Source organism: Monopterus albus, unplaced genomic scaffold (genome assembly GCF_001952655.1).
Source record: "Monopterus albus unplaced genomic scaffold, M_albus_1.0 scaffold12.1, whole genome shotgun sequence".
Taxonomy (NCBI): Eukaryota; Metazoa; Chordata; class Actinopteri; order Synbranchiformes; family Synbranchidae; genus Monopterus; species Monopterus albus.
The window spans coordinates 24,961-38,806 of NW_018127892.1; the positions used below are offsets into that span (position 1 = coordinate 24,961).

A 13,846-nucleotide genomic window follows, 5' to 3' on the forward strand; every position below is an offset into this window, starting at 1 on the left:
TATCACAATATTTTACCACACTCATTTACGTTCAGACAACTTCTAGTATTATTCCTAGGATGTGACATCAGTTGGGAAATTAAAGTCACTGCATTTTATTTGTGGATGTTTTCAAAAATCTCAATCACTGTAAAATATCAGCCTCTGACCAATCTGCAATACTAGTTGTGATTATTTTCCCTCTAAACACAATAATGTGGCTAGAGCTTTAACTAAGATACTCCACTATCTTTCCACATACCCCCCAGCAACTTCAGAAGTAGCCCCTAATGATAAACTGATTTTTAGACTGACTCAAAAGATGAATAGCAAACACTTCATTCCCATCTAAGTCAGCATATCAGTACTTTCTGCTTTAGTGACAGCTGTCTTCTTTGATATACTGTACCAGTCCTTCTTTTCCATTTGATTTGACAACATGACACCAACTTCCACTTCATCTCCCTTCTGCCTCCAACCAGCCTTCAGTCTGTCCATCAGTCACCGCCCACACAGAGCCACAAACCGACACACCACTCATCAGCAAAGCTCTAACTTAGCACTAGTTTCAACCCAGACACAGAACTGAGTCCACTACACTGAGGCTCCCACTCAAGGTTCCAACAGTAACAACATTGTGAGGCTGGTCTGATACACCTCCTTTATTCAGACATACACCAAATCCATGGCATCCATTAAAAAAAAAAGCTACCATGTTATCTTCTTCTACAAAAACACTAATAATTTCTACATATAAAAAATACAAGACAAAGATGAGTTGCAACAAACCTCTGCAATTTTTGACCAATGAGAGCTCCTCTCCAAAGGGAAGAGCAGAAACTCTCCTAAGTCAAGTTGCTTCGTGTAGTTTTTTATAATTTATTGGTTGTGATTTCCATTAGGGGACAAACTAATTAAACTGCAATGAGTCTTTGATGAGTCAGAATAACCACTGAAGACTTTCCATGGATCCTGCGCTGATGTGGTCGATTTGACCAAAAATATCCTTTTAAAACAACATCGGATTTGCCGTTGAGTGACTGGAGGAGGTTTTGTTGTTGGCTGCGGTGCTACAGTCTCACATGGGGTAGTTAAGCACCACGTCCTGTTTGGCCAGCTCCAACAACATGGGATCGTCGAAGAACTTGCTGATACTCACATCTTCGCTTAGACCCTGCAAAACAAAACAGGACATCAGTCGTACCAAAAGAAAAAAGTTATTCACTCAATAAAATTTTAGAAATAATGATAAACAAGAGGACACAAGACTCACCTTACGCCTTCGGGTCTTGATCATGAACTCTCTGGCCAGATGGGGGGCAGGCTGAGGCTCAAGGGGCCTGATCACGATACTCTTGTCTAAGGGGTCACCAGGAACAATCTGAAGGCAAATATAAACGCAAGTAAAACCAGAGAGAAGGAGGCAATGGCAGCCCTTTGTATCAATCAACACACTATCTGCCAACATACAATACATCAAATCTGGAGCTCCAATAAGCTGAGTGGGCACTTCCATTAGTGGCTTCAACCTTTCACCAAATATCTGATTCAGTTGCGTGTCTGCCATGTTGTTAATGAGTCAGGAGTGTGTCCATCAACGTGATGGAAAAAGCAACATGAGTAGTGTTGCTCCTCCAGCATCAGTGCAATGTTAGTGGGTTAGCAGTGCTCACAATATTTTAAAACGATTCACTAAATCCATTATTTTAAAGTAGCTCAGCGTGAACTTCAGTGATGATCTATCTCCCTCAATGCAAAGAGAGAAGGAAAAGAAAACATGGTAGGAATGTTGGATCTGATCCAAGTAGGTTAGAGTGGACTAAATAAGACATTCCCAGCCTCAGGGACAGATTAAAAACTGGGGGGGAGGCAGAAAATAATCAATAGAGTGGCTGAAGCCCAATCAACAGATGGATGAGAGCTACTAAAAACTGTAACTCAGCACTGTGCTGTCTGCCTGCCAATATATGATCAAACTAATGAAGGAGGGACAATGGAGCCTCTGGAGTTTAACAGAGCAAACAACAAAGTTAAGGGACTCCTATGTTCTGATTTTCTAGGGCAGTTGAATCAGTACGTCTTAGCAGGAACCGTCTCTATCAAAGCCCAGAGAAGATTCAGAGTATTGACCATATGTGGTGCATGGTCTGTAACTGCCCTTTAGAAAGCAGGCTGGACGTTGAAAAAGATTTTAGAACTCATCCCAGGGGAAAACTGGCTCAGTAACTGCTCTGTATTATTATTATTATTACTGCTAATTCAATGATAAATTCCAATATACTGCTCCTTCCTAACATTACTGTACAAATGTGGCACTACAAGATGCTGCACTGTGAAATCAAAAAATATCAATGGCTTTTATTTCTGCTCCCAGTCTATAGCTATAACAAGACTTTCAGTGATTTAACAAGCAGGACATAAATAATTCATGTCCTGCTCTTGCCTTCACACCTCAAGGGGATATAACATAAGTTAGGAGGATAAAATATTAAGTTTTACACCAGTGAAATCCTTATTTTCCTCCCAGACAAATGCAGTAAAGTATTAGTCTACACTAAGTGGAGCTGATTTTCACTGCAGAGTGCAGACACAAACACGAGTCAGACATGGCAGGCAGTGACAGAGACTGCCACATTATACATAAAACTTAATGACTTAACACTCCACATTAAAAGCAGTTCAGCCAGAGTAGCACACATGCATGAGCCACCAAATCTCCACATTAAAAGCAGTTCAGCCAGAGTGGCACACATGCATGAGCCACCAAATTTGTGTGACAGCATTTGTGTACAGACGTATGTGGAATTCATAACTGCTCTTCTTGCAATACTGCTTGTCATAGTAGCAGCGTGTTAGCTCCTAAACTCTTCAGTTTCCATGCGTCAGACAACTCAATGAATCTACACTTAAAAATTGCAGGACTTCCTTTTTTTTTTATTTGACACAGAAGTAAAATATTTATCTGTCTGAAGCATGGCTGTCCAACCAGTCTGATATTTGTCAAATGTGCTATTTTCTGAGCTGAAAGCTCATTTTTGTGTGTATTTCTCTTTTGGATCAAACCTGTTTTTCTTTCTTTACATGTATATTCTGAAAGAACAGCATTTACACTTCTCTGGACACCTTCCAATCTACTCTGAATGTTTGTTTTTTCTTTGATTTCACTGACATTAATGTCTGGTGGAAAGGCAGCTGTGGGTCTAGAAATCCTACCTGCCAGTGATGGAACACAGACAGGGCAAAGGCCTGCCCTTGTGTATGTGTGCGGAGGTCTGTCTCAAAGCCAAAGGAGTCAATGGCTGGGATGAAAGCCTTAATGGTGTAGAGCGGTGACCCTGGAATAGGCGCATCCTGGGTGACATGACCCCTGATGGATGACAAATATAGGACCAAATTAAAAATCCAAACCAAGCTGACGGTTTGAAAATGCTCGTTTTATCTCAGCAAGGGTCCAAAACCCAGAGAGCTTCAATTTATTGTCTCGGAAGACTGAGAAAATGGAGAAAATATTAATATTTGAAAAAACAAAACCAGTACATTCTTGGCATTTTTGCTTAAAGAAATTATTTAAATGACTAATCAACCATCAAAACACTTGCTCTAGTCTTAACATTTTCTGCCTGAGGTGATACTAGACAAACCTTCTTCGAGCCAGCACTGTGTAGACAGCAGATACACAATCAGCTGGAGCCTGAACCTCCACAAAGTAGTATGGCTCCATCAACCTTGGCGTGGCCTGGAACACAAGGGAGGCTAGAGATTAAAGCGAGGACAAAAGCGAGTACAACCAGTATGGCTATCCCATGCAAAGCTGCCCCACCGCAGTAAAACAGCCAAATGAGATGAGGAAAGAGGCCAAAATTATGAAAGAATAGCGTTATTGTGCTGGAATTAAAATGAAGGCCTGTCAGCAAAATCGTAAGCAGTAATCAAAGTAATGGAGCATTAGAGAAAGTGATCTCACCATGAGGAAAGCAGAGTACACCACTCTCCTGGCTGTGGGGATGACCTGGCCTCCTCCTCTGTGGAGAGGCTCCTGAGCGATGACGGCATCCAGGATCTTAAATTTCACATTTCTAATGGCTGAGGGTAGCACAAAGACCAAGTTGTGGTAACAATGATGAGGAAAAAAACAAAAACAAAAAAAACCCGAAGACATCTGCCTTGTGCACACTGTGTAAAGTGCAATATGCTGGACATAAGGGTGACAAAACAATAACAGAAGTGTATTTTGTAAAACATACGCTCATCACACAGAGGCCCCTCCCTGGTGCCCCACTGGAAGCCCTGAACAATGCTGTCTTTGACCGAGCCGAGCAGCGCCTTGTCCACCTACAGAGGGAAAATGAGCACATCTAATGTTAGCAGCATGTGCTATTAAACGAAGCCTCACAGATTTCAACAGCCTTGAGGAATCTTCCTCCTGATTAACAGGTGCTAATGAATAAAACGTGTCTGGTGTAATGCCTTAATGACAGTCTAAATTAATCTCCAAAAATTACACGTTACTTACAAATTAACTGTTTATCAAGATGAACTGACAAAAAAGTGCTGGATGCAGCTTCCAGTGCGAGAGGATTTGCCGCTTCTCTTCTGTTTGTAAAGCCAATATTTCAGGGGGTTTGGACAGTTGGTCCAATAAAACAGGTTATTTGAGGCACGTCACTTTGGACTGTGATGTTTTACAGACTAAATTTCATTAAAACTACTGTTAGCTAAAAAACTATGTTGGACTAAAAACTCTAACGGAGTTCGTGTGCAACTATACGTGCGAGATCTCTGTGCGTGCTCTCAATTTGTTTACAGTCCACTAGCTCATCATGCTTTCACAGAGATCTCGAGCGCAAACAGCTGAGTCTTAATACTTGAGATGCTGTAAAAAGTTATAGTAGTTCATTATTGGTTTGTCTCTGAATGGCGAGTGCTGAAAATACTATGAATACAGAAAATAGCTGGCCTTTTCCAGTTAAACCTGTTTTGCCGTGACTCACCTGCCTATCTGAAAACTCACCTCAGAAGGCAGCGTATCATCTACAAGAATGTTTGGTCCCGTTGTGTCTGGTCCAAAGGCCCAGATAGACCTGGCAGCCAGCAGATCCCAGTCGTACTTTGTCTGGAAAAACTCCCCCAGCTTCTTCCTGCCATGTGAAAACAGAGCAGCCACTGGTTGACAGGAAGATTGCAAAAGTGTCAGCTGGGACATTAAGAAGATGGACTGATGGTGGGGTTGAGGGGTTAATGGAAGAGCGAAAGTTTAGTTTAATGGTCTGTGAAGTATGCCACTCTTCTGACATTGCTACTCCATGCAAGCACCACCGGGCCCAGATGGCTTCAAAGATAAGCTGAGTACTGACATGAAGCTGCTCTTAAGTAGAACACACACGTGATCTATAAGACACTGACAGGAAAATGTGCATGCTTTTAGAGAATCATTCATTTACTGTATGGATCAACATACTAAGGAGGGTCTCTCATGTGCACATACAGTACTTATAACACTGGGCACAAGGCTGTTCTTGCTCAAATGGAAACACATTGTTGTCACTTCCATGTCAACTTAAAAATGAAAACCAAAGACACATCAGAGAATTCACACACCACTTGCTCAGTGTATGACTAGGAAACTATGACTATGACTGGAAAAAAAAAACTGGGTAACACACCTACAGCTTTAAAGGGATTATTACCTGCTAATCCAATAGCTGCAGATTTTACATGACTCTTTCAGCTCTGGGCATTTCTACATTTCTTTAGCTTCTAAAGCATGTAATGAAAGAACCAACCACTGTTACTCCTGCTAGCTGAAGGATACATGATTGGCCTGAACGGGTTTGATATGCAGTAAAATGAAATAACCTTAGAAAAATCAACTGGACTTAGATTTCTACTATTTTTACTATGACCTGGATGACTGAGAATCTGCACAGACATGTTTGATATACAGAAAAATTAATAAAGGCTACAACCATATGTCAAAGATTTTCAGGTATGTCTAAACTAAACAGCACATTATAATTAATTAATTAAAATATCACCTAAAGTTCTGAATGTGTGAGTGAGATGGTGAAGTCTTCCCCAACATACCTGTTCCATGTGATCTGCACCACTTCGTTCTCTATGTCCTCAGCCAGCCCCTTCTCCAAAGGCTCAGCTATCATGGTAATCTTATTCCTGTCAATTACATCGCACAGGCTTCAATCACTCACTCTGGGTTGGGGAGACATTGCCAGAGGAAAGGACTGACTCTGACACAGACTCTAAATTGATCTCCAAGTGCACAGTATGCAAATTTAACTCCCCAACGGAACACAGGATCTAAAATAACCACCTCAGTTCATGCTTGAAATTAGCACCTTTAATTACTGAGTTATAATAATAATCTAGCAAAATAAGTGTTCATCAAACTCCAAAATATGTTTAATACATACTTTTTGTTTGGTGTTTCAGCAAAGCACTTGAGAGATGATGTCTCAACAACTGTTTCACAAAAAGTCACAACTGGGTCGGCAACCTGTGAGTAAAGAGCAGCAATGTTAACAAAAAGAAGCTGAAGCCTTCATTCCTGTGTGGAACCTTTGGATCATGGATGTTTCTCTATGCAAGGTCCAGCAACACATTTAGCAAACTGCTGTCCAGACCGAGGACAAGAAGAAAACAAAGTCCACTAGGACAAAGCACATAAAGGTGAGATTTATACTTTTTTTTAGAAGTGTTTTCAAAAATCGTGGTCTACTTTTACAAGAGAAAAGACCAACAGTCACAATGGTGTGTCCGGTTTGTTTGCCCATCTCTGTCATTCTCTTGCATTTGATCACCGATGTTAATGTGGTCAAAATCACCACTGACATTCATGCCAGTTGATTTTCTGACAGTCTAGGCTATAATATAAAGAAGAAAAACAAAAAACACAGAAGTCGAATGGTCTCACTGAACAACCGAATCAGAGTCGACAGACAAAATTCTTAGTCGTGTACAGGCCTAAAAGATTAGCAAAAAACCACTTAATGTATACTGTGTATTGAGGAGGTATATACACCTTTAAATACCTGTTTCCTAGTTTTTGATAAACTAAATGTTTGACTTTCAGTGGAATTGTGTCATTATATAATCAAACCTTTTACTAATTTCTTAAGTTGATCAAACAAGGCATTTTTTTGCCAAAGGGAAAAAAAAAAAAGTTTCAGAAGTTTGCTTCACTAGAAAAAGTGCGGGAAAAATAAAACAACAACAAAAAACCTTAATGTCGATCTCAGAGTACATCTTGCGCAGGTCGTGCATGACACAGTCCAAGTAGAGCTCTCCTGTGCCTAAGATAACATGCTCTCCAGACTCCTCCACCTGAGAGATAAAAACACCAAGACACACAAACATGGTCAGTGCCAACTGCTTAAGGAGATACCTAACATTACAGTTTATTTTGTGTGAAAACAGTCTTTCGCATTCCCTTTTCACAAGAAAGAAATCAAAGTCTTTGAACTACATGTAAATGTCACTGAAATGAAGTACATGAGCTACTGGGTCTGGGCTCATTTTGAACACCATGTCACTGCTGTACCAGGGTGTTGTCCGACACACCTTTGTGGTTAGAGAAGGATAGCTCTTGTTGACCTTCCTCAGTCCGTCCAACATTTTAGGCAGCTCCGATGGGTTGACGGGCTCCACTGCAATCTTGATAACTGACGCTGTGTTGAATTTCAACCTGGGAAGAAAAAAAAAAAAAAAAAAAAAAAAAAAAGTGAACAAGCTCTTGCTCGTAAGGCATTTTTAAGAATTCAGAAGTGTTTTTGTTTTCTGTCTGACCTCTTCATTGCCTCTGGGCTCTGTGATTGTGGAAGTCTTGACGATCGGCTGGTCACAGCCTTCGATGAGGACCCAGTTGCCAGCGGGGACTCGGTTCACTTCAATTTGGTATCTAAAAATTTGGACAGAATAGTAACATTGAATTAATTATTTTTTTGATTTCTGACTCTACAATAAAACAAACCCCTGGATCGTACCTGGCAACAGAAATCCAGAGACGGCCCACAGTGCAAACCTGTGAGTCCTCCTCATCTTCAAGGGTGTAGTTCTCTCCTAAAACCTTGACGGGCTGGCCTGCCTGGATGGTGCCACTCAGCACCCTGCCAAATGCATGGAACTGAACTCCGTCCTCTGTGTTGTACATCTTAGTGGTGTGGCACATCAAAGGGCCCTGAAGATGAGGTGAGCAGGAGAGGGATTAAAGCAAGACACAGAAAATAGGACAGTAAAGTCTGATCACTGGAATGAAACCTTTTTTAGTCCTAAATGACTTCGAGAACAAAGGCCGTAACTCAGTTTTAGATTGAACTCGGGCAACTGTGATCAATGTCCTACGCTGTCTTAAACTGGGTTTATTTATTTTAAGCCAATTAAAAAAGCCTGTTGGATTAATTTGTAAAGCAAGCTGGAATGACTCTATTGACTTCTACTGGGAACAGATTGCAGCTACCAGCAGTAAACTGGTGTTTCTGCTTCTCACTCAGCAATAAACAGGAAACTCCAGTTCTGTGTCCATTCTACTCACATCAGGGTCACACTCTGCCATGGCCTCCCCCAGGTCCGAGTCCAGACCTCCTGCATAGGTGTGCTCTATCTTGGTCCGAGCGCCCTCTTGTGGTGAGGGGATGTGTTGTACACACATGTCCACAAAACCTGCAGGGCAGACATCCACATCACAGTTATGGAAAGAATGACCTTACACTACCGTATTAAAATTACAACCATTAGCAGATAAGACAGATACAGTTCCTCTGCAGTATTTTTATTGTTAATTCATTTACTTATCCAAACTATCAATACAAAATGAAAAGGACAGACAGAAACAAATTAAACCATACCAGTGAATTCTCCAAAGAAGCGGTTGCAGACCAGTCTCAGTAGGGGTCTAATGTTCATCTTTAGCTCCTCTTTAGTCAGGTGGATCCCCAGCTCATCCAGAACTCGGGGGAGAGACGTGTCCACATCCCCAACAACCTAGACACATAAAAGATATCGAGTTCTGCAACACAGCCTGTGCCTGATGGGGCCCCAAGGGTAGTGAGCGAGCTATTGTTGATGCACATTAGAAAATTATCTTAGACATATCAAACCTGTGAGAGGATCTTGTAGAGAGGCTCCAGGACAAATTCAACAAAGCTGCGCTGAGAGTTACTGCTGGGAGCTTTCTTTGTGAACTTGCGACTGAACAGAGATGAAAAGAAAAATCACTGTACAGTAAGGATGCTTTAGAGGATAGAGAGGCGGGCTCAGCATCTGCTGAAATTCAAACTAACCACTCACGTTTTAGGGTTGAAATAAATGTCTCCCCAAAGCCTTTTGGCAAACTCATTATAGTTGATGTCACCTGTAACCACAAACACAGTTAGTTAATCCTATAATTAGCAAATGACACATGAGATAAGCAGGACATGTTTGTGTTTATGTGCTGAAGCATCATCTCACCGTAGGTATCTGCGTAGATCTTTGCAAAAGACCCCAGGGTGAAACAGATGCTGTACTGCGAACTGGCGAAGCAGACGTTTCCAAGGAGAGGTGACACCACCAAATTCTCATCTGTGGAGTATGTGCTGAGAGAGAAAAGAAAGGACAAGTTATTCTATTAACGTATCTGATAATGCCACAATACAGAGTAACATTTACGTAACGTAACTTATACAGTGTGACAAAGAACATGGTTTTCCATTAAAAAAAAAAAAAAATCTGTGTTTGCCTGTGTTTTCTGAGTTAAGTCCCATATTTGCCAATACACAGCTGTCAAAGTTACAACAAAAATTGCAAAGTTTTCCCACCAACACTGTGGAAGAATGATTCAAATCCATCAATCTGAGCTGAATTATTGTGTGGCAGAAAAACAATTATTTAAGTAAACGTTTCCTTATACAAAAAGCTGACAATGAGGATTACCTGAGCAAACCATTAACCTCATCCACAATGTGGCGAAGTTTATAATAAGCATCTGTGGGAGGCAGTTTGAGCTCCACGATGAGCCGGTCCACCTTGTTGATGCAGATGGTGATGGCCATACGCTCCTGAACTGCATGTTTGATCAGTCGCTCTGTGTTCAGCATCACCTGGGCAGAGATGCACAAAGGTTAACGAAATCAACATATGTGCACAGGGAGCGCAGAGGTGGGGGAACATTCAAAATAAGTAAATAAGCAACTCACTCCTTCTGCTGCGTCAATGAAGAGGACAATGCCGTCTGAAATCCGGACACTAGATATGACCTCGTCAGAGAAGTTTACATGGCCTTTGAGGGAGAGTTACAAAAGCATGTTGAACGTTTTACATCATTCACTAGAACAAAACTTCAAAACATGCATTCAGCAAACAAAACATTCAGTTAATAGAATACCTGGTGTATCCATGATATTGAAAAGGTAGGATTTGCCTCTGGAGTCTGGCAGGACCATTGTGACAGGAGTACTCTTGATACCAACTCCTCTCTATGGGGAAAAAGGAAACAAAATGGAAAGCATTTTATGTATTGTATTCTTTTGTGGACCATCCTCCATGATTGCAAAACCCTGCCATTTTAATATGTTTCTGTAGTGTCTTTATTATGCCAGAGCTCAACTAAATCACTTACCTCCTGTTCTGTAAAGAGAATGTCTGTGTACCGGAGCTGAAAAAGTTAATACACCTTGTTAGTCTCTGCTGTCATACACAGAATTTGTGTGTAATAAAGGGCAAAGTTTTGAATTATTGTAGACAACACTTACATCCACATCATCTCTCTTTCTGATTTCTGGGTGAGTCTGCTCAATCAGGCAGTCCACAAAACAGGTCTGAACAACAAACAAACAAATCTATTAGATCTACATGAGTCACAAATGAGTCTAAAGTGCACCATGTGCTCCAGAACATTCCTATGCTCCTACATTTTTCATTTCAGGAACACACATCCTCGTTGGCTAAATGTAACCATAAAGCCATGACAAGATAACACAACTATAAAGAAAGACTGAACCAGAGACTGTGGTAAGAAAGGCTTTAACCTTGCCATGGTGAAGGTGACCACATAGGGTGACATTACGAATCAGCGCTGGACCATCCATCAGATCTGCCAGGAATCTGTAAAGAGTGAGGAGGGTTATCACAACTCGAAATCCAAACACATCTAAATCTTCTGGATCAACATTTGCATCATCAGGTTTTAGGCAAACAAAAAAAAAAAAACCCTGTATATTATGCACAGGTTCATATAAAAAGAAAGCCATGTGAATTGGCTTACTCCATATCGTAGACAGTGGCGGGTAACTCCTGCTCCATCAAGGTGAACTGCTTGTTCTTCACAGGCTTAATGATGGGCTCTGGAGCAGTGAGAAAACACTAATGTTTGTGAGTTGCACTTCACAGCATAAGTTACCTTATGCTAATTAAGATTAATGACAAGTTACTTGTGTGAGTGAATACATGTTTATTAATTGCTCAATATATCCTTTGCTGTGTCGCTAACCTGTAAGAGGTTGTGTATCTTCCTCCTGGACAATAGTTTCCACTTCAGGCCCATAAACCTCTTCTGCTGTAGGATAGTACTTTTTGTCCTCATGCAGGACCACCTCCATGCCCGGGACATCATCATCAGCATCAGCAGGCTCATCATCCTCATCTTCATCACCCTGCAAAAGAGCAGTGTTATTGCCATAACACGTTCACGTTCCACATAAACAAACTTGGGAAAAACTGTTCACATTGAGTTGGAGGAATACCTCATCAACTTCTCTGTCCTCTGCTTCCAGATCATCTTCATCATCGTCAGAGTCCAGCTCTGGACCGATGTAGTTGCCAAACTCATCATACAGATCAGCCTCCATCTTGTAGAGACCTGAGAGAGGGGTCATGTGTGTGGGATTTCACATGATGTTACAGCCAATATATTGCTAGTGGTCAACACCAATGACATTTTAACACAACTGTAGTTTATGGAGTCCTGACTTTGTTTCTCTGAAGTGCAGTGAAGATACCGAATTACCACTTATAGTGAAGTTTCTGTTGCCTTCTATAGCTTTTTTTATTTACATCAAAACATTTTACACTAAATAACCTTTTTTGTAGCTAACCAAACATGTGAACTCACACTGCGTGAGTCGGTATTAACAAACAACTGTTATATTCGTGTCTCCGAATAAACTGATTTTAGTCATGCAATATAAACTTGACAGTTTAAAGGCTGTGAGGACTACCGTAAGATAGTAACGTTAAGTTGCCTTCTCAGAGAAGCTAATGCTACTTGCAAGCACCATAACACGAAACACCACAGTTTAGATGACTATTAATCTAATTTACATATGCCTGTCGTTTACGGAAAATCTGAGATGAATATTAACTCTAAGTCACAAGTTTCCGTTTTATGTAAGTTGCTCTTGTTGTTGTTCTGGCAATGTAAGTAGCCAGCCCAAGATTAGCATGCTAGCCAGCTAACAAGCAAAGAAATAAATGACCGGCGGACGATTCAGTTACGTTGTTGTTGAGCAATTAAACAATTTAACGATTCCTGCAAACTGTATCCTACAGGCTGCAAAACACACTTACTTGTATTTTGTTATAATGTAAGTAGCAAATATTATCTTCAAATCACGACAAACTTGGGTATTTACTCAGAAGAAAAATTATTTTCCAAATAGCGCCATGCGCATTATGATACTACTTCCGCCTTTCTTCTTCTTCTAATGGCTTGAGAACGGTGAACAATCAATGTTACACTCAACACCGCCCCCATTGACACCCTCTATTCCAAAACTCCAGACCCAAGAGCTGAGCCCAGAAGAGAGAGAGCCCCGTCATTCGGTGCTGAGGCATCAACACTGCTCTCCAAACACCAGAGTAAACCAAATTATAAGGTAGGTAGGTCGATAGATAGATAGGACTTTATTGATCACACAGTGGGGAAATTCCTGTGTTCCAGCAGCAATAGAGAGCAGCAACAAAACACCATAAGAACAAACACCACACATATATTTTGAGAAACAAATTCAAGTACCTAAAGCCAAACCAAATGTGGTATTTGAGAGACAATCAAGAACAAGAATGATCCTCCTACAATTAATCCCTGGGAACAAATCAAAATCCCTAAGAACAAGACAAAATATAGTATTCAAGAGATCAAGAAATCAAGAATATTACTCCTATAATTAATCCTGCAATAGGGGAAATACCACACAGTGTAAAGAAACTTATCTGGATTATTGGGAAGAAGAAAGTAAAAGCCAACATACAGTGCCTTGCGAAAGTATTCGGCCCCCTTGAACTTTGCGACCTTTTGCCACATTTCAGGCTTCAAACATAAAGATATAAAACTGTAATTTTTTGTGAAGAATCAACAACAAGTGGGACACAATCATGAAGTGGAACGAAATTTATTGGATATGTCAAACTTTTTTAACAAATAAAAAAACTGAAAAATTGGGCGTGCAAAATTATTCAAATCCACATAAGGGATGACGGCAACATTCATAGATCCTGGAATGCACAATGAGGGGCAATGTTCATTCCTATTACAGAGGCCCACTGAAATTTTTTTGAGGAAAAGCTGTGTTAGACTGCATATTGTTTATAGTAAAGTATTTTTATATACAAATATAAAAATGAAAATGTTTCTGGAGTGGGACTTTAATTAATTATAGAAGTTGTGCAGAAGCTGCCCATAGCTCTACACAGTGATCCATGTGTGTACTGTATGTGTTTCTATGCTGCTCCAAATGAGTCTGTTCTGGTTCAACTTGTCTTATTAAATGAGCTTAAAAATAAAGTGACACCTTAGTTATAAAACACTGAGCAGGCTGTAACACACAAGAGTGTGTATTTTTGTGTGAATGCATGATTGATGGAGGCGGAACCCCAGGTT

General features: G+C 40.6%; 1 protein-coding gene across 1 annotated transcript; it reads right to left on the reverse strand.

Moving 5' to 3' along the window:
• Positions 1–626: 626 nt before the first annotated feature.
• Positions 627–12,692, reverse strand: eftud2 (elongation factor Tu GTP binding domain containing 2). Its single transcript, XM_020590634.1, has 28 exons — positions 12,535–12,692; positions 11,712–11,827; positions 11,459–11,621; positions 11,234–11,312; positions 10,998–11,073; positions 10,722–10,787; positions 10,589–10,624; positions 10,355–10,445; positions 10,167–10,249; positions 9,904–10,070; positions 9,442–9,566; positions 9,280–9,343; positions 9,090–9,180; positions 8,838–8,973; positions 8,525–8,652; positions 7,977–8,170; positions 7,773–7,891; positions 7,555–7,691; positions 7,216–7,317; positions 6,408–6,490; positions 6,064–6,150; positions 4,991–5,117; positions 4,224–4,311; positions 3,944–4,062; positions 3,621–3,715; positions 3,193–3,346; positions 1,253–1,360; positions 627–1,153 (listed from the first exon to the last, which is right to left on the reverse strand). The coding sequence occupies exons 2-28, from the start codon at positions 11,814–11,816 to the stop codon at positions 1,058–1,060; spliced, it is 2,919 nt and encodes a 972-aa protein (XP_020446290.1). The 5' UTR covers positions 11,817–11,827; positions 12,535–12,692; the 3' UTR covers positions 627–1,057.
• Between the last annotated feature and the right edge of the window lie 1,154 nt (positions 12,693–13,846).